This window comes from Scomber japonicus, chromosome 15 (genome assembly GCF_027409825.1).
Source record: "Scomber japonicus isolate fScoJap1 chromosome 15, fScoJap1.pri, whole genome shotgun sequence".
Lineage (NCBI taxonomy): Eukaryota > Metazoa > Chordata > Actinopteri > Scombriformes > Scombridae > Scomber > Scomber japonicus.
The window spans coordinates 3,883,226-3,909,453 of record NC_070592.1 but is presented as its reverse complement, the minus strand read 5'-3'; the positions used below and the strand labels follow the sequence as shown (position 1 = coordinate 3,909,453).

At 43.5% G+C, this 26,228-nt stretch overlaps 1 protein-coding gene across 1 annotated transcript; it reads left to right on the top strand.

Moving 5' to 3' along the window:
* The first annotated feature begins 4,276 nt into the window (after positions 1-4,276).
* Positions 4,277-25,413, top strand: LOC128374715 (zinc fingers and homeoboxes protein 1-like). The gene is made up of 8 exons (XM_053334972.1): positions 4,277-4,564; positions 8,849-9,331; positions 10,012-10,644; positions 12,292-12,418; positions 15,770-17,029; positions 19,586-19,708; positions 23,822-24,354; positions 25,190-25,413. Exons 2-7 carry the CDS (start codon positions 8,973-8,975, stop codon positions 24,344-24,346), a joined length of 3,027 nt encoding a protein of 1,008 aa, XP_053190947.1. The 5' UTR covers positions 4,277-4,564; positions 8,849-8,972; the 3' UTR covers positions 24,347-24,354; positions 25,190-25,413.
* The last annotated feature ends 815 nt before the right edge of the window (positions 25,414-26,228 follow it).

The following is a 26,228-nucleotide window of genomic DNA, read 5'->3' as shown; positions in this document are numbered from 1 at the left end:
TTCTCTCTCATCATCTCTGGGCTTATTGGAATGAAAATGTTGGACAAACAGCTGTAGGTTTTATCCACTGATGCCTGATGTTGGCCTGGTGGTGTGATGCTCCAGTTTGTCCTGCAGGGCATGAACACAGCTCCAACTCAGTCTCCACATAGGTTTGTTTAAATCCATTCACCATGAACTTCTTCTCTTCAATCTATAAAAACATAACTAATACAAGGGGCAATATATTTACTTTTAAAGTAGAGTCTAAGTAACTGTTCTCGTCGAGAGGGAGGCACGAAAAATGAAGAGGCAAAGTGAAAAGAGAGGACCAAGAAAATAAGTTTCTTCATGTTGTTTGGTGAAGATGGCGAAGGAAGCTTATTGTAAACAGCGACGCATTATCTGTTATCTGTTTTTCCACAGCCAGGTAGGTTGGGGTTGGCATAGTCAATGCCGTGCAAGGGTAGTTTCTGTTTCCTTTTTCTTCTTTGTCTTCTTTATCTGCTACTTCTTAGCAGGCTATATTGCATAATCCACCTTGTAGTCTGGAATGATCACTGCTGTGGTTTACAGACAGAAAAAAAACCCTCAAAGCGTAAAATCATTTTTTCCAATCCTGTTGCTTTCAAAAAATCAAATAGCCTACATACCTGATGATCTTATCTTTTGATAATTTACTTAACATTCCTCTGATACGAAACACCCGTCCTCCTTCCTTCTCTTAACTTCCATATTTCCCTTTCATACTTTTTGCATGACACAAGCACATTCAACTATTTCTTCTACTCTGAGTATTTCACACCTTCCACTTTACTTTCCTATTTTATGTTTTGTTTAATCCAGTATGCCCGATCCCCTTGCCTAATTTCTCCAACCAATAGATTAACAGAAAATGACTTTCTCCCTTTATTTTTCATTACATGAATATTTCACAGACAAAACTGTGTCTCCCATTTGAAATATCAGTTTGTAAACCTTTTAAAGCTGTATCTGTACACACTGTTACTCTTATTGGTTTGACGTCTTCTACCCACTGTAATGCCATGATTATTGCTTTTCATTCTGCAGAAAAAAATTGATAGAACATCTGATAGTTAATACCCATAATATTTGTCTATGTAAGTTGAAGTTATTAAACCACTGTCATCCCTCTGATTCTTAATCGTATCCTGTAATCATATATCTATATCTGGGTTTGGTAACATCCACTACGGACGCAGTGGAGGAACCACAGATGGGCAGAACTTTTTTACTTATAATGACCAATTTTCCTGCTTTCTTCTCCACCTGTCACACTTCCATGGCACTTTGTCTTATTATTAGGTCTTTCAAATATATCTGCATAACCTATATATTCTGTTCAGGCCAAATAGACGTAGTGTTTTTATGTTTTATCAAGAGAAAAAAAATAATACAAGCACAACTTTTTAAAAACCTAAAACATGTATATTAAGTTAACACTACTATTAAGTCTCATTTTTACCACATGAAGTTTAGCACTGAATTTCATTCCTTGGCTTTTACTGCCACCTAGTGGCTAATGAATGCAATAGTATGAATAATACGGAAATATATACAAACCACACTGCTCATGAAGCTGATTTATTACAGCAACTATTTGGAGGAATATTCTTTTGAAAAGTCAGAGTCTAACCCTAACCCTTTCCAGTTACAGCCCTCCAATGCAGTGGCAGTCAGATACTTTTAATCTGCTGAAGGTTTATTGCATATTTTTTCTATTCAATCTGCCCATTCAATTCCAGAAGTCATCATTTAACATTTCTGGGTTGAACTCCGCCCTAACCCTTCCACACACACCCCCCCCCCCCCCCCCCCCCACACACACACACACACACACATACTCTCTCTCTCTCTCTCTCTCTCTCTCTCTCTCTCTCACTCTCTCTCTCTTTTAAAAAGGTTGATTCCCCCTGATATTATCAAACTGTCATAGTTAAGAATGATATTAATTACTTAATATCAGTCTAATATCTGATATCTGTCATGACTGGCTAACTTGTCAATCCATTGCCATCTAGTGGTCAACTATGGGTAAGACACACAGAGGTTTCATATACAGTTGTCTGTGTTTGCAAACAAGTAGGCTACCACTTCATTTGGAACTTCAATGGCTAAGGACTGGGGATCATTCTAATAGGAGGAAGAGAGAGAGACAGACAGAGAGAGAGAGAGAGAGAGAATATGTGTGTTCAGGTCTTTAAGCAAATATTTGAAAGAGACAATAATAAGACTAAGTACGAGGAAACAGTGACACTTTATATCGAATAAATAAATCACAAATAAAGTAATATTACTATATTATTACATTATCGACTCCAGTTATCACATTTGTAAAGGTTTTTTTTTTACCAGGCCAATAATGTAATAACTTATTAACTTATCTAGGCGTTATCAATTGTTATTACGTCATTGGCTGCTACAAACCTGGTCAAAAGTAAGAAATAATGTTATAGGCTGTGTTACGAAATTAGATTATTATCAGATTTCATAAACTGTCACATTTTCTTGTCTGTCTTCTGTGAATCTTGAATTGCACTCATCTGCATGAAAGGTGCTGTACAAAAGTCTGATTGATTTATGATTGATTGATGAATAATGCAATAAAATGAAGGCAGCTTTTAAATACAGAACATTTACTTGTAACATGATATTTTTATATTGTACTATGTCCAGCAGCAGCAGCAGCAGCGTTAGAGATAGATAGAGACCTGAGAACAGCTTGTTTCTGTCTCTTCTTGCGTAACCTCAGCACGCAGCGCGTTGGCCTACTTCACACTCCTGACGTCGCTCTGTGACGCAGGACGCACGAACCCGTCTACCCCTGACGCTGACGTGAAAAAAAGAAAAAAACACAAAACATTCAAATCTGTCAAACTCACGTCACTAAAGCAGCAGCCGTTTCCGCTTTGCAGGGATTCCTTCAGAATAAATGCTGGGAACTGTTGCATGTTTTACGCATCTCACTCTCACACCTGATTCTAATAATTAACTCGTTATCAAGCCCTTGACAAGATTTGGCTCCTTGATAATGATTATTAGTATAATTATTGATTCTGTTCACTTATATAGTGCCTACTGAAAGGTTTAAACAAGCTAGTTTAAAAGACGGGTTCACAGTTTTTCAGGTGTGTCTTAATACAGCAGTCAGGAGCTCAAATGTACAGTAAAAACGTTTTTTCTTGGTGTAATGATTCCTCCTGTTCATACTGGTCATTAGAAGATCCCTTCATAAGGCACTTACAATGGAAGTGATGGAGGACTAAATCCACAGTCCTCCTTCTGTGTAAACATGGATTTAAAGTTGACCTGAAGCTAATATGAAGCTTCAGCCGCCCAAATGATTCAAATCTTTGTTTCAATAACAGTGTTTTTAGTAGCAAAGTCTTTTTGTAACTATACTTCCACCACAGCTCAACAGGAAACACTAAGAGGGAATTTGATGCTAAAAAGACATGTGTCAGATATCACTTGATATGACTATCCAGAGACATTATAATAAGAAGCCTTAGAAGGACTTTGGACTAACTCACACTGATGAAGCTCAATAGAAGCTGGTCAGATACTTTTAAATTACTGTGTGAACACACTGTGGATTTAGTCCTCCCTCACGTTACATTGAAAGCACATTTGAAGATCTTTTAATAGTCAGTATGAACAGGAGGAATTATCACAGAGAGGAAAACATCTTTCACTGTTCATATGGACACCTGACTGCTAGTCTACAGATAGATTTGAAGAATTGTGAACATTTCCTTTAAGTGGCATCTTTCACTAACATGAAGGTAAACACCTGCAGGATACAGGAGTGAAGCCCAGACTGCTGAAGCCTGTTATAAGGTTCACATTGGTTTATTGGTTTATTTGCACAAAAATAAAAGTCAGAGAAATATAAAAATAAAACATGCGGGCGAGATAGATATAATTTACCTAAATAATTTTACATACAAACAATGCAAAATAAAATAAAGGAAAACAGCAAAAAAAAAAAAAAAAGGAAAAAATATAATCACACTGATGATTTATAGGTCTCTAAAATTCATGCATCAAATATGATTCACTTGTCATTATAGAGTTAAGTGAAACGGAACATCTCTCAACCATCTAGCATGGGAAGGACGGCCAGGCTGTTTCCAGTTTACGTGCCAAAAGAGTAGTAAATACAATGCCTTTAACTTTAAAGAAGAAAAAAAAAATCGACTTTTTTATTTTGAAAAGGCGGAACCGGATGCATTGTTTCTGCTGCTGCTCGCTTGTAGCGTGCGGTACAAAAAAAATGGCCATCGTCAGATTCGTTGAACTATCGGTGCATTTTCCAATAAACTCTCCCTTTTAGTATCAAAGCAGCAGAGTAGACAATGCGGGTCTTTACGGGGGTGTCCCGCCGGTAGAGGGCTCGTTCCCGGCGGTGATTGGCGGCTGTGTGTGCGGGCTGCAGCAGATGGGAGCCTCGGTGTGTGTTCGGGGGAAAAGGCGGAAGACTGCGTATCAACACGGACAACCAGAGATGCTACCAAGCTACAGCCGCTAACCAGCTCACTATTTGTGTCCCAGGATACAGCAGGTAAACACACACTCTGTCCATTTCTCCCTTTAGACAGGAGGTGCAAGAGAGAGAGACAGAGAGAGAGGGGGTGGTGGGGAGGGGGGGGGGCAAGACAGACGCTTGATGTTGATGTGTTGGACGATACAGGAGATGTGTATATATATATGTGTGTGTGTGTGCGCGCGTGTTTGTGTCTGTCTGTCTCACAGGAAGTGCATTTTTCTGCTGCATCCTCACAAGTTTGGTAGCATGAGTTAAGAGCTGCAATAATTACTCAGTGCATTGATTTTGTTGATGCCAACTATTCTGATAATATTCAATTATAATCAATCAATCGTTCTGAGTGATTTTAAGTAATAACTTCCAAATTCTTTGACTACAGCTTCTCAAATATGAATAGTGGCTTGGTAGCAGTAACAGTAATATTGGTATTGAGTGGTCATATACCAGAGATGATTTTGTTATTGCAGAGATTAAAGTGAAGTAAAGTGTATGTATAGCATGATAATCAGTCAATCGTTTTGAGTAATTTTACGTAATAACATCCAAATTCTTTGACTACAGCTTCTCAAATATGAGTAGGGGTTTGGTGGCTTTAGGTAAGAGCTGCAACAATTAATCAATTCATTGATTTTTGTTAAGATAAGATAAGATATTTCTTTATTAGTGCCACAATGGGGACATTTGCAGTATTACAGCAGCAAGTGGACAGTAAAATAGAAGAGCATCAATACGAAAGAACAAAGAACAATAAAGTATGAAAACGATTAACAATAATAGTAGAAATATATAATAATTATGGCTGTCAGTGTTAACGTGTTAATCGCGATCAGATTAATGCAATCCATAACGCGTTATTTTTTTTAATCGCATTTTAATGTTGCAAGCCTTTTTGTCCCTTCTACTCCCCCGTAGACGGCTCCTCTAGCTGTAGCGCTATGCTTTGAAGTGGCCTCCTGCAGTAAACCTACCGCGCTGATGGAAAGTAAGAGAGCTACTGGACTTTTGAACGGCTTGTTTAACTTTAAAACACTTCCAGACGCTTCAGTTGACAAGTCAAAAGTAAAATGCAACCTGTGTCAAACGGAGTTTAACTACCACCGGAGTACGTGGAGTTTGAGTTAGCACCTCCACGCTAAACACCCAGGTGCAGCCAAGCCAGCCTCAGCTCCACCAAAGGATTTTAAACATGCAATTCAAAACACGATTAATCGTGATTAACTATGGAAATTCTGATTAATCTCGATTAAAAGAATTAATCGTTTGACAGCCCTAGTTATAAATAATAATAATAATTGTGACATTATTTACAGCACAACTGTAATATTGGTGGTCATATACCAGAGATGATATTGCTATTGCACAGATTAAAGTGAAGAAAAGGTTTATGTGTATTATATACAGTACCAATTCACATCAATGAGAAAGTGTGTCCAAACTTTTGACTGGTACTGTATATGTTGCACAGTTGAATCCAAATTCTTTGACTACAGCTTCTCAAATATGGTAATAGTGGTTTGGTAGCATGAGTTAAGAGCTGCAACCATTACTCAATTAATAGATTTTGAGTTATTTTAAGTCGTTTTTTAAGTCCTATATGAGACTAAACTTAACTTATTTGCTTTGTGGGCAAAACTAGATTCAGTCATTGAGATTTACCGATAAGGAAAATAATTGTTAGTTGCAGCAGTTTGATCACAAGGCTGCAGACATCAGGACTGTCACCTTATCTTTCTTCCTTCCCTCCTTCCTTCATTCCCTCCTTCCTTCATTCCATCCATCCTTCCTTCCTTCAGTCTGTTCTTCCTTCCTTCCTTCCTTCCCTTCTTTCCTTCTTTCTTTCCTTCAGTCTGTTCTTCCTTCCTTCCTTCCTTCAGTCTGTTCGTCCTTTCTTCCTTCCTTCAGTCTGTTCTTCCTTCCTTCCTTCCTTCAGTCTGTTCTTCCTTCCTTTCTTCAGTCTGTTCTTCCTTCCTTCCTTCCTTCCTTCCTTCAGTCTGTTCTTCCTCCCTCCTTTCCTTCCTTCCTTCCTTCCTTCCTTCAGTCTGTTCTTCCTTCCTTTCTTCTTTCCTTCCTTCCTTCCTTCAGTCTGTTCTTCCTTCCTTCCTTCCCTTCTTTCTTTCCTTCAGTCTGTTCTTCCTTCCTTCCTTCCTTCCTTCCTTCTTTCCTTCAGTCTGTTCTTCCTTCCTTCCTTCCCTCTTTCCTTCCTTCGGTCTGTTCTTCCTTCCTTCCTCCCTTCCTTCCTTCCTTCCTTCAGTCTGTTCTTCCTTCCTTCCTTCCTTCCTTCCTTCCTTCCTTCCTTCCTTCAGTCTGTTCTTCCTTCTTTCCTTCAGTCTGTTCTTCCTCCCTTCCTTCCTTCCTTCCTTCCTCCATCCCTTCCTTCCTTCCTTCCTTCCTTCCTTCCTCCATCCCTCCCTTCCTTCCTTCCATCCTTCCTTCCTTCCTTCAGTCTGTTCTTCCTTCCTTCCTTCCTTCCTTCCTTCAGTCTGTTCAGGTTCATCTTTAAAGGGTAATCCCCCCTCATTTACCACAATCACACACCACTGATATAACTCACCACAGTTTTTCAACAGCATCTAATACAAATGTTTATCTGGAGTTGAAGAGTTGAAGCCAACCAGACAAGAAAAGTAACCAAACAAATGTTAATAAGAGATAAGATGATTATCACTGCTCCCATGCAGGGAAATGAAAGTGTCACAGTAGCAGAAAGACACAAAACAGATGAATGGTATAGATTAGATTAGTAAATTAGAAAACGTACACATAGAATATAAGGCAGGGGGGTCAAACTCATTTTCATTCAAGGGCCACATACAGACCAATTTGATCTCATGTGGGCCGGATCATTAAAAAGATGGAAGGAAGGAAGGAAGGAAGGAAGAAGGGAAGGAAGGAAGAAGGGAAGGAAGGAAAGACAGACAAAAGGAAAGAGGGAAGAAAGGTAGGAAGGACAGACAGATGGAAGAAACGGAGGAAGGAAGGAAGGAAGGAAGGAAGAAGGGAAGGAAGGAAAGACAGACAAAAGGAAAGAGGGAAGAAAGGTAGGAAGGACAGACAGAAGGAAGGAAGGACAGATGGAAGAAATGGAGGAAGGGAGGAAGGAAGGAAGGAAGGAAGGAAGGAAGAAGGGAAGGAAGGAAAGGCAGACAAAAGGAAAGAGGGAAGAAAGGTAGGAAGGACAGACAGAAGGAAGGAAGGACAGATGGAAGAAACGGAGGAAGGAAGGAAGGAAGGAAGGAACGCAGAAAGGAAAACAGGAAGGTAGGAAGGGCCGAAGGAAGGTAGGGAGGAAGGACAGATGGAAGGAAGGAAGGAAGGAAGGAAGGAAGGAAAAGAACACAGAAAGGAAAGTGGGCCGGATCGCACCCCTTGGCGGGCCAGTTCTGGCCCATGGGCCGCATGTTTGACACCCCTGATATAAGGGGTTTAAATAGAAATAGTGACCCTCAACACAACATACAGACATGCTGATAGGTTTATTTTTACATTGTAGCATGTTTCAGTTAGGGCTGCGTACCAATCCAAGTACTCTTAACCCTCCTGTTGTGTTCGAGTCAAGGAAGGAAGGAAGAAGGAAGGAAAGGAGGGAGGCAGGGAGGAGAGAAGAAGTGTTATTTTCTTTCCTTCCTTCCTTCTTTCATTCCTGTCTACTCTTCCTTCTCCTCCTTCTTTTCCTTCCTTTCTTACTTCTATCTGTCCTTCCTTCCTTCCTTCCTTCCTTCCTTCCTGCCTTCCTGCTTTACTTCATTCCTTCCCCTCCTTGTTTTCCTTCCTTCCTTCCTCCCTTCCTTCTTTTTCTTCCTTCCTTCCATCTTCCTTCTTTCATGTCTTCTTTTTGTTCCTTCCTTCCTTCCTTCCTTCCTTCCCTCCCTCCATCTTTCATTCCTGTCTGCTCTTCCTTCTCCTCCTTCTTTTCCTTCCTCCCTTCCATCTTCCTTCCTTCCTGTCCTCTTTTTGTTCCTTCCTTTCTTCCCTCCGTCTTTCATTCCTGTCTACTCTTCCTTCTCCTCCTTCTTTTCCTTCCTTCTATCGGTCCTTCCTCCCTTTCTTCCTTCCATCTTTCTTATTTTCTTTCCCTCCTTCCTTCCTTCCTTTCACCTTTTTAATGATCCGGCCCACGTGAGATTAAATTGGGCAGTATGTGGCCCTTGAATGAAAATGAGTTTGACCCCCCTGCTGTAAACTGAATATCTTGGTGTTGTGGTTTGATGGTCGGGACAAAAAAAAGACTTCAGGGAACAGTATATGGACATTTAATAGACGAATCAATTCATTAATGCTTTGTTGCGTTCTTCTCTTCAGGATTTAAGGACAGCAGAGGAAACTTTTCGACTGGTAGCGTCCTTCTTTATGGAGCCACGACGGGACGACTTGAACTGAGACATTTTCGATACTCAGCTAGACGCGGCGCTAACCGAACCTCAGGATGTCGAGCAGGAGGAAATCCACCACTCCCTGCATGGTTCCTCCCCGAGAGACCGTGGACTCGGATCAGGAGATGGAGGACGTGACGGAGGCGGCCGAGTCGGAGGATGCTAACGGCGTGGCGACCGTCTCCTCGGAGGCTTGCGGCATGTCGGAGGACTGCGGTGAGGAGGCGGACGTCCGGCAGGTGTCAGACCACTACATGGACTTGAACATGGCTGAAGGAGGCTACGAGTGCAAATACTGCAGCTTCCAGACGTCTGAGCTCAACCTGTTCACCATGCACGTGGACACGGAGCATCCCGACGTCGTCATCAACACCTCCTACGTCTGCGTGGAGTGTGACTACCACACCAAGAGGTATTCGTGGATTAGCGGCCAACTATTCTGATAATCGATGAACCATTTAGAGTCATTTCACAAGGAAAAGGCGTCCAGATTCTCACATTTGAGAAGCTGAAACCAGAACGTTTTTTGCATTTTTGCTTGAATGTGTAACAATATTGATTTTAACCATTTCATCCATGACGCCATCGGCCAGTTTGAATCGAGCTGAGATGGCTCGGTTCAAAACCGCCCTAAATATGTATTTAGAAAGGCTAAATTGGCCTTTTAATGTAGTAGAAATTACTGAAACATGACTATCTATGAACTTGACTTAAGATTTTAACATTTTTAAATTTAAGATTTTCTTTGAACTTGGACAGGTCATTTTGGGCTCGACACTCATAATGAAGAAAATAATATTTCAGTCTATATGTTCAGATATTTAACTGGCTTTCAAAGCTATCAGCCACATGTCATGATCTTCATTCACCAAATGACAGGAAGTGTTTGTAAAGGAGGACGTTCACATCAGATACAGAGGTTATTGTCTCTTCCTGTACGATCACCTGTCCATCATTTAAGTCACATGACCACACAAAAGTCAGCTGAATTCACAGAAGAAGACACTGAGATGAAACTGAAAGCTCTGAATGATTATTTGATTAATCTCAGAGTGAATTAACTCAATATTAACCTACATTCTCCTCTTCTAGTTATGACACGCTGCTGGCCCACAACGCTCGCCTCCACCCGGGCGAGGACAACTTCACCCGAACAATGGTGAAGCGCAACAACGAGACCATCTTCCAGCAGACGGTCAACGACCTCACCTTCGACGGCAGCTTCATCAAGGTGGAGGACGTGGAGGCGGAGGAGACGTCCCGTAAAGGCATCGCCCTCAGCAAGACGCCCATCATGAGGATCAAGAGCCGACCCGAACCCAAGAAGTTCGCCGCCTTGCACAAAATGGCCGCGGACGACGTCATCAAAGTGGAAAGCGACGACGAGGACGACGAGAACAAGGAGCCGCCCACGCTGTCGCCCGCCCCGATGACGCCCGCCGCCGTCACCCCCCGACTCATCCCCGTGTCCACGCCCATGCAGGTCCAGGCCGTCCCGCAGAGCATCGTGGTCAACAGCCCCAACATGCTGCAGATTAAAGGCGGCTCCGGCGGCGGCGGCGGGGCCGTGCTGCCTCCCGGGACGCTGGCTCAGGTTCTGTCGGCCCTGCAGAACCAGCAGAACAGCGCTCAGACGCAGACGCAGCTCCTCATCCCCATCAGCAGCATCCCCACCTACAACACCGCCATGGACAACAACGTCCTGCTGGTCAGCGCCTACAACAGGTAACCACACCAAATTACCGTTAGCTTAGTTTACTGATGAGTCAATAGGGAAAGCAAGAGGTGAAGCTGTTAGGGCGCCCTCTGCTGGATCACAAGGAAAACTACTACATATAGTCTGATGAGAGTGCTTAATGAAACCATGGATGTATTATAAGAACTGGACACGGACACTTTTTCCCAAATCCCTTCTGGAGCCCAAAAAGCCCAAAAAGCATTTTCCCACATAGAAAATGCCAAATATAAAATATTATAAATGTAGGATGTTATTTATTCTGTGTTACGACCCTTTTTTAACCCTCCTGTTGTCCTCGTGTCGAGGAAGAAGGAAGGAAGGGAGGGAGGAAGAACGAAGGAAGAGAGTAAGAAGGAAGGAAATGAGGGAGGAAGGAAGGAAGGGAGGAAAGGAAAGGAAAGAAAAGAAGGAAGGAAGGGAAAGAAAAGAAGGGAGGTAGGAGAGGAAGGACAGAGGAATAAAGGAAGGAAGGAAGGAAGGTAGGGGGCAGGAAAGAAAGAGAATGAGGGAGGGAGGAAAGAGAGGAAGGAAAGATAGAGAGAAGGAAGGGAGAAAGAAAGAAGGGAGGAAAGGAAAGAAAAGAAGGAAGGGAGGTAGGAGAGGAAGGACAGAGGAAAGAAAGAAGGAAGGAAGGAAGGTAGGGGGCATCAGAACTGCAGCCTACGTTTTGAACACATCATTACAGCATGAATATGACCTCTTCACCCCTCATTTAACCCTCCTGTTGTGTTCGAGTCAAGGAAGGAAGGGAGGAAGAAGGAAGGAAAGGAGGGAGGGAGGGAGGGAGGAGGGAGGGAAGGAAGGGGGTAAAGGAAAGAAGGAAGGAGTGGAGTGGAGTAAAGGAAAGAAGGCAGGGAGGAAGGAAGGAAGGAGAGAGAGGAAGGAATGACAGAAGGAAGAAAGGGGGATGGAGGGAGGAAGGAAGGGAGGAAAGGAAATAAGGAAGGGAGGAAGGAAGGACGGAGGAAAGAAGTAAGTAAGGAAGGAAGGTAGGAGGGAGGGAGGGAGGGAGGAAAGAAGGTAGGAGGGTGGGAGGGAGGAAGGAAGGAAGGGAGTAAAGGAAAGAAGGCAGCGAGGAAGGAAGGAAGGAGAGAGAGGTAGGAACGACAGAAGGAAGAAAGGGGGATGGAGGGAGGAAAGGAAATAAGGAAGGGAGGAAAGGAAATAAGTAAGGAAGGTAGGAGGGAGGGAGGGAGGAAAGAAGAAAGGGAGGAAGGTAGGGGGGAGGAAGTACAGAAGGCTAATGGAATACTATTCTAAATATTACATTTCATCTGGGTAACCATGGAGATCAGGAAACATTTGAAGTCATTATTAGTAAAAGTCCACTTGACCCTCCTGTTGTCCTCGAGTCAAGGAAGGGAAGAAGGAAGGAGGGAGGGAAGGAGGGAGGGAGGGAGGAAAAGGGAAGGAAAGAAGGACAGAAGGAAGGAAGGAGGGAAGGGAGGGAGGAAGGAAGGAAGGAAGAGGGATGGAAGGACAGAAGGAAGGAAAGAAGGACAGAAGGAAAGAAAGAAAGAAAGGAAGGAATGAAGTGGAACTCACAGTGTGTGTGTGTGTGTGTGTGTGTGTGTGTGTGTGTGTGTGTGTGTGTGTGTGTGTGTGTGTGTGTGTGTGTGTGTGTGTGTGTGTAGGTTTCCGTACCCCTCGGTGTCAGAGATCATGGGTTTATCATCGCAGACCAAGTTCAGCGAGGAGCAGATCAAGGTCTGGTTTTCTGCTCAGAGGCTGAAACACGGAGTCAGCTGGACGCCTGAAGAGGTCGGTCACATCACATCACGCCAACGTCCACATCCACGTCTTCTTTTATCACACTGCAGTTCTTTATTTTATTTTTTTTTTGGATACTTTATTTTCAAGTTTTCAATTATTCAAGAACAATACAACTTAGATCCACACAAAATACTTAATAATAAAATTAACAAAGGGTTAGGAGGAACAAGAAAGACAACAGTAACCGTAACTAAGTAGACAAAAAAATAAATAATTAAATAAAATAAAATAAATTACATATGTATTGTACGGAAGCGTATTGCATTCACTTGAATAAAAAAAAAAACAAATCCGGTTTTTCTAAGTAATTTATTTTTTGGTCTGTTTTTCGAGGTAATTATTTTCTCTGAATTATCGACATACTTACGAACATATATGGTGACTCCTGCTGACCCGTCTTCAACTTTCTATCGTACCGGGTCAATAGTAATACCATCTATATGACTTTTCTTTCATCTTTTAATCGCGATTAATCGCAGAATTTCCATAGTTAATCACGATTAATCGCGTTTTGAATTTCATGTTTAAAATCCTGTTATTTTCCATTTGAAGGCAGTTTTAAGCCCATAATGTAAAGCATTTCTTACCAGAGTGTCTTAACTGGGAATCAATCACGGCTCTGCTGCGACTCCCACACTCCAAAATGGTCCTTTGGTGGAGCTGAGGCTGGCTTGGCTGCACCTGGGTGTTTAGCGTGGAGGTGCTAACTCAAACTCCACGTACTCCGGTGGTAGTTAAACTCCGTTTGACACAGGTTGCATTTTACTTTTGACTTGTCAACTGAAGCGTCTGGAAGTGTTTTAAAGTTAAACAAGCCGTTCAAAAGTCCAGTAGCTCTCTTACTTTCCATCAGCGCGGTAGGTTTACTGCAGGAGGCCACTTCAAAGCATAGCGCTACAGCTAGAGGAGCCGTCTACGGGGGAGTAGAAGGGACAAAAAGGCTTGCTACATTAAAATGAGATTAAAAAAAATTAACTCGTTATGGATTGCATTAATCTAATCGCGAGTAACGCATTAACGCTGACAGCCCTAATTAAAATGAATTAAAAAGGCAGAAGAAAGGTAAAATTAAATTAAAGAGATAAAATTACGTAAAAAAATCAATTTCATAGCTAATTATAATTCCAGTGTGTTTTACTGTTTCAGTATCATTTTATACAATAATGTTTATTGGTTAACTGTAAAATATCACCAGCCTTCATTTCATATCTAAGTGTTTAATAATCACATTTGAGGGATCATTGCAAAAAAAAGAAAAGCGTGTTTATGTAAATATAAAGTACATTTAACATTATCAGCCTAAACATCCGGCATCAGTCGGGCTCTAGTTTGAACCCACAGAGCTGTCGAGTTGTTTTATTCCAGCTGATTCAACATGTAGATTTAAAGCCAGCAGCGACTTCCTTTCTTCTTGTCCTTTTTTCCTCCCTACCTCCTTCTGTCTTTCCTTCCTTCCTACCTTCCTTTCCTTCCTCCTTCCCTCCTTCCTTTCTTCCTTCCTTTCCTTCCTTCCTCCTTCCTTCCTTCCTTCCTTCCTTCCCTTCCTTCCTTCTTCCTTCCCTCCCTCCCTCCTTCCTTCCTTCTTTCCTCCCATCCTTCCTTCCCTCCCTCCCTCCCTCCCTACTTCCCTCCTTTCCTTCCTTCTTCCCTCCCTCCTTCCTACCTTCCTTCCTTCCTTCCTTCCTCCTTCCCTTCCTTCCTTTCCTCCCTCCTTCCTTCTTTCCTTCTTCACTCTCTCCCTCCGTCCCTCCCTCCCTCCCTGCCTCCTTCCCTCCTTGCCTCCTTCCCTCCTTCCTACCTTCCTTTCCTTCCTCCCTCCCTCCTTCCTTCCCTTCCTTCCTTTCCTCCCTCCTTCCTTCCTTCCTTCCTTCCTCCTTCCCTCCCTCCCTCCCTCCCTGCCTCCTTCCCTCCTTCCTACCTTCCTTTCCTTCCTCCCTCCCTCCTTCCTTCCCTTCCTTCCTTTCTTCCCTCCTTCCTTTCTTCCTTCTTCCATCCCTCCCTCCTTCCTATCTTCCTTTCCTTCCTCCCTCCCTCCTTTCCTTCCACCTTCCTTCCTCCCTTCCGTCCTTCCCTCCTTCCTACTTCCCTCCCTTCCTTCCTTCCTTCCTTCCTCCCTCCCTTTCTTCCTCAGCTGATTCAACATGTAGATTTAAAGCCAGCAGCAGCAACTGTGTTTTATTAACTCAACACTTTGGGCCGAGCCTGAAGCTGGCAGCCGCGAGTCGTTTCTCAAATCACTTCATAAACACTCATTTTTATAGACTTGTCGTAACGTCTTTATCGATTCTGTGACCTGATTATTTTATTTTATTTTTTTTAAAGCTGTGTAACTCTCTGCTTCTCTTTCTTTGTTCTGGTTTTATTGGAGTTTTTAAGCTTTTACTGTCGTGTAGTTGAGTTTCGTCTGAGGGACAAAACAGTGTGAAGTGTTTGTCACTCCGGTCGACTCCAAATTTTGGGAAATGACTATTTAAATCAGGGATGTCAAACATGCGGCCCGTGGGCCAGATCCGGCCCGCCGAGGGGTCCGATCAGGCCCAGTTTCCTTATTCCTCCCTTCCTTACATCTTCCCTTCCTTCCTGTCTTCTTTTTCTTCCTTCCTTCCTTCCTTCCTTCCTTCCTTCCTTCCTTCCTTCCTTCCTGCCTTCCTGCCTTCCTTCCTACTAAGGCATATAGAGGTGCAACTCAATGTGCTTTACATGAAACAAACATTTAACAGTAAGAATTGGAAACAAAAAACATAAAAACATGCAAATATGTAAAATAAATATAAAATCCAATAATAGTAAAAAAAAGGGAGAAAGGGAGGAAGGAAGGAAAATAAGAAAGATGGAAGGAAGGAAGGACAGATAGAAGGAGGAGAAGGAACAGAAGACAGGAATGAGGGAGGGAAGGAAGGAAGGAAGGAAGGAACAAACAAAAAGAAGACATGAAAGAAGGAAGGAAGAAAAAGAAGACAGGAAGGAAGGAAGATGGAAGGAAGGAAGGAAGGAACAAACAAAAAGAAGACATGAAAGAAGGAAGGAAGAAAAAGAAGACAGGAAGGAAGGGAGGGAGGGAGGAAAGAAGGATGGAAGGAAGAAAGGGAGGAAGGACAGATAGAAGGAGGAGAAGGAAGAGTAGATAGGAATGAAAGAAGGAAGGAAGGAAGGAAAGAAAATAAGACAGGAAGGGAAGAAGAAAAAGAAGACATGAAGGAAGGAAGGGAAGATGTAAGGAAGGGAGGAATAAGGAAAGTGGGCCATGTCAGACCCCTCGGCAGGCCGGATCTGGCCCACGGGCCGCATGTTTGACCCCCCTGTCCTACAGTATAGATAACAGTCTGTTCCTCTCCGCAGGTGGAGGAGGCGAGGAGGAAGAAGTTTAACGGCACGGTTCAGACGGTTCCTCAGACCATCACCGTCATCCCCGCCAACCTCGCCGCCGCCACCAACGGCCTGCAGTCCATCTTCCAGACCTGCCAGATCGTGGGCCAGCCGGGCCTCGTCCTCACGCAGGTGTCCGGTAACGGCGGCACCGTGCCCGTCGCCTCCCCCATCACGCTGACGGTCGCGGGCGTCCCCGGCAACCAACCCAAAGCCGCCGAACCGTCGACGTCAGAATCAAAGACTGAAATGTCAGCTTCGTCCTCCGGCGCGTCGCTGGGTTTGGACGGCGGGGCGACCAAACCGAAGAAGTCCAAGGAGCAGCTGGCGGAGCTGAAGGCGAGCTACGGCAGGAGGCAGTTCGCCACCGAGGCGGAGATCTCACGGCTCATGCAGGTCACCAAACTCTCCAAACGCGCAATAAAGAAGTGGTTCAGCGACACGCGCTACAACCAGAGGAACTCAAAGGACCATCACGGCGTCCTGCTGAGCGAGTCTCCATCCAGCAGAGCGGCGTCGGCAGGAGGACGAGGAGGACGGAACAACAGCGGCAGCTTTAACGACAGCAACACCAGCAACAACAACAACGCCACAACCACGACGACCGCCGCCACAACCGCCACCGCCACCACGACCACCATCGTCATCGACTCCAGCGACGACGCCAGCGACTGCTCCCCGACTTCTGCCAACACGCCGGGCTCATCGGGCTCCACAAGCGACCCTCGGGTCAAATTCCGTCACGCCTTCCCCGACTTCACGCCGCAGAAGTTCAAGGAGAAGACTCCGGAGCAGCTGCTCAACCTGGAGGCCAGCTTCCAGAAATCGGACACGCCCTCCGACGAGGAGCTGAGCCGGCTGCGGGCGGAGACGAAGCTGACGAGACGCGAGGTGGACGCCTGGTTCACCGAGAGGCGGAAAATGTCCAAAGAGGGAGACGCGGAGGGAGACGGCGAGAAGGCGAAACCGACCGCTGCCGCGCCTTCGTCCTCAGCTCAGGAACGGCAGACCACTCCCCCCGCCGGCAGGAAGACGATGAAGAAGACGCCGGAGCAGCTCCACATCCTGAAGAAGGCCTTCGTCCGCACGCAGTGGCCGACGGGCGAGGAGTACGACCAGATGGCGGAGGAGAGCGGCCTGCCCAGGACGTACATCGTCAACTGGTTCGGAGACACGCGCTACGCCTGCAAGAACAGCAACCTGAAGTGGTACTACCTCTATCAGAGCGGGAAGGTGCACAAGCTCAGTTCCTCTTTCACATTATGTTTATTATTTAATGTCCGAGTTACCGTCTGTCTTTATAGTATAAAACATTACTGAGTACGCTCCTGAGCAATATCACTTCAATGATAGTTTATCTATGTAGTGCTTTAAATAGACGAGAGTCACATTAGTTCTTTACTCAGGAAAAATCTACACAATACACACTCACTAAAATATATAATAATGTAATTAGAGCTGGGCGGAGTCAAATATCACAATATTTATACAATACTGTAGGGATGACTATCAGTGCAGTCCGTCCGTACCGTCCTCTTCCGCTTTATCCGGGGTCGGGTCGGGGGGGCAGCAGCCTAAGCAGAGAAGCCCAGACTTCCCTCTCCCCAGCCACTTCGGCTAGCTCTTCCCGGGGGATCCCGAGGCGTTCCCAGGCCAGCCGAGAGGCATAGTCTCTCCAGCGTGTCCTGGGTCTCCTACCGGTGGGACGGGCCCTGAACACCTCACCAGGGAGGCGTCCGGGAGGCATCCTGACTAGATGCCCGAGCCACCTTATCTGACTCCTCTCGACGTGGAGGAGCAGCGGGTCTACTCCGAGCTCCCTCCGGATAACTGAGCTTCTCACCCTATCTCTAAGGGAGAGCCCAGCCACCCTACGGAGGAAGCTCATTTCGGCCGCTTGTACCCGCGACCTTGTTCTTTCGGTCACGACCCAAAGCTCATGACCAGAGGTGGGGGAGGAAAGACATTAGACATTTTTGCCATAAATTTGAATTTGAAGTTATTCATATGTTTATTTTCACATTTTAACCCTTTAAACTTTAAACTAAACCACATGGTGACAAAGAACCGATTAGCAGAATGGATGAGTAGAGGTGAGGAGGAGCAGGATGAGTAGAGGTGAGGAGGAGCAGGAGGAGCAGGATGAGTAGAGGTGAGGAGGAGCAGGAGGAGCAGGATGAGTAGAGGTGAGGAGGAGTAGAGGTGAGGAGGAGGAGGAGCAGGATGAGTAGAGGTGAGGAGGAGGAGCAGGAGGAGCAGGAGGAGCCAAACGACGGTGGCACTCTCTATAAATGAGTCTGGATATAATAGATTCAGTGCTCAGACTGTGTGAAGGACGAAGCAGGAAGTCGACCTCCTGAAAACTGCCAGATTCAGAGTTTGCCAAAAGAACATGAAGAAGAAGAAGGAGGAGAAGAGGAGGAGGAGGAGGAGGAAGGAGGCTGATGGATGCTGGCGGTTCGTTGTTTGGTCAGATGGAAGTAAAATAAATGAGTTAGATCAGACGGGGGTCCAGCTCAGAGAGAGAGGAGGGGAAGGACAAACACATTTAGAGATTTAACTTTGTTACAAGATAAAAGAATAAAAGAGAGAAGAGAGTCTGACTAATGAACGCTTCCTGTTGTCCTTGAGTCAAGGAAGGAAGGCAGGAAGGAAGGAAAGGAGGGAGGAAGGACGGAAGGAAAGGAGGGAGGAAAGAAGGAAGGAGGGAGAGGGAGGGAGAAAGGAAAAGAGGAAGGAAGGACAGAGGAAAGAAGGAAGGAAAGGAGGGAGGAAGGAAGGAAGGAATAAACAAGGGAGGAAGGAAGAAAGGAAAGGAGGGAGGAAGGAAGCAGGAAAGGAGGGAGGAAAGGAAGGAAGGGTCGAGGAGGGAGAGAGGGAGAAAGGAAGTAAAGAAGGACAGGGGAAGGTAGGAGGGAGGAAAGAAAGAAGGAAGGAGGGAGAAAGGAAAAGACGAAGGAAAGAAGGAAGGAGGAAAGGACGGAGGAAGGAAGGAAGGACGGAGGAAGGTAAGAGGGAGGGAGGAAGGTAGGAGGGAGGGATGAAAGGAGGAAGGAGGGAGGAGGGAGGGAGAGAGGGAGAAAGGAAAAGAGGAAGGAAGGAAAGAAAGAAGGAACAGACGGGGTCAATTTGACCCGGGAGGACGACACGAATGGTGAAGGACAGACACATTTAGAGATTTAACTTTGTTCCCTAAATACTGAAAGAAAGTGAAGAGATGACGAGCGGTCTGATCCTGAACTAAAGAAAGAGTTTGTCTCCTGATCTGAATCAAAATATTATAAAAGAGGAAAGTAGAGAAATAAAACTGCTCCTTTTTATTGGAGAGCAGGAATCATCAGAAACGACAAACTACAAGATAAAAGAAGAAAAGAAAGAAGAAGAGTCTGACTAATGAACGCTTCCTGTTGTCCTCGAGTCAAGGAAGGAAGGGAGGGAGGAAAGAAGGAAGGAAGGATGGAAGGGAGGAAGGTAGGAGGGAGGGAGGAAAGAAGGAAGGAAGGGAGGGAGGAGGGTAGGAGGGAGGGAGGATAGGATGGAGGGAGGAAAGAAGGAAGGAAGGGAGGGAGGAGGGTAGGAGGGAGGGAGGAAGAAGGTGGGAGAACAGAAGGGAGAACACCACGAATGTAAAACATGAAACTTTTATTATAATTTAATGAAACCGTCTTTGGAGTTTTATCTAAAGTGATATTTGACCAGGAGCAGACTCAGTTTTTATAACAGTCTCAGCAACACTCTGACCTTTGACCTTTGACCTTTAACTCATGTATCTATGTACTCATCTTTCAGGTGGACGAGGCGCTGAACGGCGGAGCCAAGAAGAAACCCAGGAAGCGTTTCCGGGGTTGGTCGAGGAGGACGCGGCGGCCGTATCCCTGTAAACGTTCTCCGCAGAGCGTCTCCGCCATCAAGGTCTGAGTCTGCTCTTCATTCACCTGAGAGGAGAGAGGAGAGAGGAGAGAGGAGAGGGGAGAGAGGGGAGAGAGGAGAGAGGGGAGAGGGGAGAGAGGAGAGAGGGGAGAGAGGGGAGAGGAGAGAGGGGAGAGAGGAGAGAGGGGAGAGAGGGGAGAGGAGAGAGAGGAGAGAGGGGAGAGGGGAGAGAGGAGAGAGGGGAGAGAGGAGAGAGGGGAGAGAGAGGAGAGAGGGGAGAGGAGAGAGGAGAGAGGGGAGGGGGAGAGGAGAGAGGGGAGGGGAGAGGAGAGAGAGGAGAGAGGGGAGAGGAGAGAGAGGAGAGGGGAGAGAGGAGAGAGGAGTTACCCTTATACTCACATCTGATCCCAGAGAGTTACCCTTATACTCACATCTGATGGGAGAGAGTTACCCTTATACTCACATCTGATCCCAGAGAGTTACCCTTATACTCACATCTGATGGGAGAGAGTTACCCTTATACTCACATCTGATACCAGAGAGTTACCCTTATACTCACATCTGATGGGAGAGAGTTACCCTTATACTCACATCTGATGGGAGAGAGTTACCCTTATACTCACATCTGATCCCAGAGAGTTACCCTTATACTCACATCTGATACCAGAGTTACCCTTATACTCACATCTGATACCAGAGAGTTACCCTTATACTCACATCTGATACAGAGAGTTACCCTTATACTCACATCTGATACCAGAGAGTTACCCTTATACTCACATCTGATACCAGAGAGTTACCCTTATACTCACATCTGATACCAGAGAGTTACCCTTATACTCACATCTGATACCAGAGAGTTACCCTTATACTCACATCTGATGGGAGAGAGTTACCCTTATACTCACATCTGATGGGAGAGAGTTACCCTTATACTCACATCTGATCCCAGAGAGTTACCCTTATACTCACATCTGATGGGAGAGAGTTACCCTTATACTCACATCTGATCCCAGAGAGTTACCCTTATACTCACATCTGATGGGAGAGAGTTACCCTTATACTCACATCTGATACCAGAGAGTTACCCTTATACTCACATCTGATGGGAGAGAGTTACCCTTATACTCACATCTGATGGGAGAGAGTTACCCTTATACTCACATCTGATCCCAGAGAGTTACCCTTATACTCACATCTGATACCAGAGTTACCCTTATACTCACATCTGATACCAGAGAGTTACCCTTATACTCACATCTGATACAGAGAGTTACCCTTATACTCACATCTGATACCAGAGAGTTACCCTTATACTCACATCTGATACAGAGAGTTACCCTTATACTCACATCTGATACCAGAGAGTTACCCTTATACTCACATCTGATGGGAGAGAGTTACCCTTATACTCACATCTGATACCAGAGAGTTACCCTTATACTCACATCTGATACCAGAGTTACCCTTATACTCACATCCGATACCAGAGAGTTACCCTTATACTCACATCTGATACCAGAGAGTTACCCTTATACTCACATCTGATACCAGAGAGTTACCCTTATACTCACATCTGATACCAGAGAGTTACCCTTATACTCACATCTGATACCAGAGAGTTACCCTTATACTCACATCTGATACAGAGAGTTACCCTTATACTCACATCTGATACCAGAGAGTTACCCTTATACTCACATCTGATGGGAGAGAGTTACCCTTATACTCACATCTGATGGGAGAGAGTTACCCTTATACTCACATCTGATACCAGAGAGTTACCCTTATACTCACATCTGATACCAGAGAGTTACCCTTATACTCACATCTGATACCAGAGTTACCCTTATACTCACATCTGATACCAGAGTTACCCTTATACTCATATCTGATACCAAAGAGTTACCCTTAAAATGGACCAATATATTTAATATGTGAGAGCGAAGAGAGGCTACTTTAAATGTTGTAACTTCTAAAATAAAATCAGCAAAAATATATGAAAATAATAATAATGAACTTAATTAATAGAGCAGCTTTCATACAAGAGATGCAATTCAAAGTGCTTTACAGAGAAAAATAAAATAATTAAATTAAACAATTTGTAAAAAAAATCAGACATTTAGTAAAAATTAATTAAAAGCCTGATAAAATAAATATAATAAAAGCAATAAAATAATAATAATAATAATAATAAACTTAATTTTTCTTTTCAGAGACAAATAAAAATACAATAAAATAAAACCACAAATAAAAAAATAATAAAATCTGACATTTAGTAAAAATAAGTTAAAATGATGTTAATTAAAATCTAGATATAATAAAAACAATAAAATAATAAACTTAATTTATAGAACAGCTTTCATACACAGATGCAGCTCAAAGTGCTTTACAGAGAAAAATAAAAATACAGTACAATAAAATAAATAAAATAATTAAATTAAACAATTTGTAAAAAATCAGATATTTAGTAAAAATAAGTTAAAATTACATTAATTAAAAACCAGATTAAATAAATATAATAAAAGCAATAAAATAATAATATTAATAATAATAAACTTAATTTTTCTTTTACAGAGAAAAATAAAAATAAATAAAAAATAATAAAATCAGATATTTAGTAAAAATAAGTTAAAATGATGTTAATTAATTAATTTTTAAATAAATTAATATAATAAAATCAATAAAATAACAATAATAAAAAGTAATTTATAGCTCAAAGTGCTTTACAGTAAAAAATAAAACTACAATAAAATAAAACAGCAAATAAATTTAAAAAAATAAGAAAATTAGCCATTTAGTAAAATATAAGTGAAAATGACTCAAATTAAAAGCCAGATTAAATAAATATGTTTGCACATCCCTTATAGCTTTAGGTAGAGTTTTGGAGCTTCATTAAAGACAGCTGCACTTCCTGTTTATATTATAGTGTTATAATATAATATAATATAATATAATATAATATAATATAACATTTGTATTTAAAAACCTCAGCAGTAGCAACATATTCAATTAAAACAACATTTAAAACAACATTTAAAACATGTATTCTGTTTTAAAAGAAGTTAATTTTTCTCATTTCATCGGATTAAATGTTTAAATGTTCAGAAACGGCACAAAGCTCATTTTCACCTAAACACATTCACCATGCTTTTATTTTGTAATTCAGGTTAATTTACCCCAAACAGCCGTTTTCCTCCAGTCTCCCTCCTCTCGTCTCTTTACATTCATGAACTGAAACCCAAATCCAAATCAAGTTAAAACATTAAAGCTTTTACACATTGATTTTATATCCAATCGACCTACTTTTAAAACTGCTTCCTGTCTGTAAATCCCTCCAGGAGCTCGTTCCTTTCTCTTTACTTCTTTAAAGTTTTACACTGCAAGAAACTACATCCTGTAATATTTCTTCTGTAACATTAACAAAACAACTTCATCTAGATTTCTTTTCAAATGTGGCGTCAAAACATGAAAGTTAAATTTCTCAAAACAATGTGTAAAAAAACCTCACACACACACATTCCTGTTTTTAGTACCTCGTGGGGACCCCTGACTGGGTGATGTCTTGTGGGGTCCAGCCTTTCTAAAGGGTCTAGAGACGTAATTTTAACTCCTAAATTCATCATAATTCTGTTTGAACAAAAAAATGACTTGAAATATCAAAAACTCTCACATAAATTTGAAACCTGAATTTTGCCCCCCTCGTTGGGACCCGTAATGCTAACGTCTATTAGCAAACAACTGACATTACTGTTAGCCACAGTGCAATTCATATTCAGTATTTGAACAAATGTTGGATTGAAACCCTAACCCTAACCATTAACACAGCATCTAATAATCCAGTTAGCTAGGGGGCTAATCACTAAGCTAATACGAAGCTAACATGCTAACATACACACTTACACACTTTGTCAGGAAACGGTCAGGAAACGGTCGTGCACTGCAGTACCGTGTGTGACCTCTGGGGTGCACACAAAGTCAGGAAAACCAACCTTGTGGGGACCAGGCCTATCAGGAGGCTGTTTGCTACTGATTCCAATGGTCCCCACAGGGTGAGTGATATGTAGGGTTGCGGTCCCCACCAGGATAGAAAAACAAACACACACACACACACACAAGAATGAAATGACTCTCTTTTCTTCGTCCTCTGTGCAGGTGAAGTCGGGGAAGTCGTTTCTGAAGGACTACTACCTCAAACATCGAGCTCTGAGCGAGAAAGACCTCGACGACCTGGTGGCCAAGTCCAGCATGAGCTACGAGCAGGTGAGGGACTGGTTTGCCGAGACCGCCAGGCGGGCGGAGGAGGGCAAGGAGCCCTTCAGCGAAGAGGAGGCCGAGGGAGAGGAGGAGGAGGACGAGGAGGAAGAGGAAGAAGAAGGAGAAGAGGAAGAGGAGGAGGCGGCGGCGGGAGCGGAGCACGCAGACAGCGAAGAGGAGATGGAGGTGAAAGAACAAGGAGAGGAGGCATCAGACGAGGACTGCAACGATGTGGTGGAGGAGGAGGAGGAGAAGGAGGAAGAGGAGGTGGTGGTGGAGAAGGAGGACGCTGAGGAGGAAGAGGAGGACGCTGAGGAGGAGGAGGAGGAGGTGGAGAAGGAGGAGGAAGAGGACCACGAAACGATCCAGGAAGACTCTCAAGGTGTCAGCCAATCACAGCCTCAGGCCGAAGAGCAGACATGAGCAGAAAGGTGAAACATGGCCGCTACTAACAGGTTTTAATGCTGGTTATGAATTATTTTAATAACTGCAGCTCAAATATTATATAAAAATGTGTTTAGATACACACTTTTTTTTTTTAAAGTGATGCATTGTGGGTCACATTAGTAGAGTTCTGTCCTCTGCTTCTCTCTGACGTTAGAAGGTTTGCACTCAGTCTGTTCTCATGCTGTCGTCAATAAGCCTGTCCTTTCCTTCCTTCTTCCTCCTCTCCTTCCCTCCTTCTTCCTTCCTTCCTCCCTCCCTCCCTTCCTCCCTTCCTTCCTTCCATCCTTTCCTTCCTTCCTCCTCTCCTTCCCTCCTTCTTCCTTCCTTCCTCCCTCCCTCCCTCCCTTCCTCCCTTCCTTCCTTCCATCCTTTCCTTCCTTCGTCCTTCCTTCCTTCCCTCCCTCCCTTCCTTCCTTCTTCCTTCCTTCCTCCCTTCCTTCCCTCCCTCCTTCCTCCCTTCCCTCCTTTCCTCCCTCCTTCCTCCTTCCCTCCTTTCCTTCCTTCCTCCCTCTCTCCCTCCCTCCCTCCCTCCTTCCTCCTTCCTTCCCTCCTTCCTACCCCCCCCTCCCTCCTTCCTACCCTCCTTCCTTCTTTCCTTCCTTCTTCCTTCCTTCTTTCCTTCCCTCCCTCCTTTCCTTCCTTACCTCCTTTCCTTCCGTCTTCCTTCTTTCCTCCCTCCCTCCTTTCATTCCTTCTTCCCTCCTTTCCTTCCTCCCTCCCTCCCTTCCTTCCTTCCTTGACTCGAGGACAAATCAGCTGCAGAATCCTTCCTGACATCAAGTTTCTTCTTCTTCTCTTTCTTTTTATTTTCTCTCTCAGGATTAAAGTTTCTTCTTCTTCTCTCGCTGTGAATCACGGAGGAGGATTCGTGTCAGTGTTTCTCAGCCCGGCGGCGGCGGCGGGGTCGGGACCTGAGGAACAGAAACCAGGAGACGACTCTGCTCGGCTCAGACTCAAGACGGACGATGTGATTACGGGTCGCTGGTGACCTTTGACCCCTTGAAGCAGCTGAGAAGCACTGAGACGACGGAGGAGAGGAAAAAAAAAAAGGACAAAGCATCAGGATTTACTTTTTGTTTGTTGTTTTATTTTTTTTTTGGGCTCTGATGAAACTTTGGGGACCAACTCGAAGGTGCAGGACGGCCGAGACGCCACAGAGTAAGTTCCTGTACAGATAACGAGGCTTTTATTCTGACGGCTTTTGGTTTTTTGGGGTTTTTTGGGCCTTTTCTGTAATTTTTCTAACAAACAACTCAAATCGATGTTTTTCGGTAAACTTTGTATAAAGAAAGAAGAAGAAAAAAAAATATCCTAAACATTTCTAAAGAGGTGGAAAAAAAAACCTGCTCCTGGTTTTTTTTTCTCCTTGAATAAAATTTTTCTTTTTTTTTTTTCTGAATAACGGAGGGAAACCACATCTGACCTTTTATTCTGAAAGGGAATGTGACTTTTTTTCTCCCCCCTTAGAAAAAAAAAATAAAAAAAATCCAACAATAAAAAAAAAAAAAAACACATTTTGCTGTTTTTTGAAAAAGGTTTTTAATTTTAAAACCTTTTTTTTTTTTTTTTTTTGTGAATAGACAATTTCAAATTAGTGCCATTATGTTTATAAGTTCTTGTTTTTAAAAAATCATAAAAAAAAGAAATCAGTGCTGGAATGAATCCACGTCAATGTTTTAACTTTTTTTTTTTTTTTTTAAATTTTAATTTTATTTTGAAGTGATTTGCTCCTGACGACGTTAATGATGTGACGGGGGATCAAATCCATTATTATAATATTATTGCTATTATGAGTTCTGTTTTGTTTTTTTTTTGAGAAATGGTGATAATAGATAATTTCTATGTTTGCAGATGTTTT

Bases quoted from the DNA above. Each gene is read 5' to 3' on its own strand.
- LOC128374715 (XM_053334972.1), top strand. From the start codon at position 8,973: ATGTCGAGCAGGAGGAAATCCACCACTCCCTGCATGGTTCCTCCCCGA. The intron at 9,332-10,011 runs GTATTCGTGGAT...CTCCTCTTCTAG, and splicing joins TGTGACTACCACACCAAGAG to TTATGACACGCTGCTGGCCC. The intron at 19,709-23,821 runs GTCTGAGTCTGC...TCCTCTGTGCAG, and splicing joins AGAGCGTCTCCGCCATCAAG to GTGAAGTCGGGGAAGTCGTT.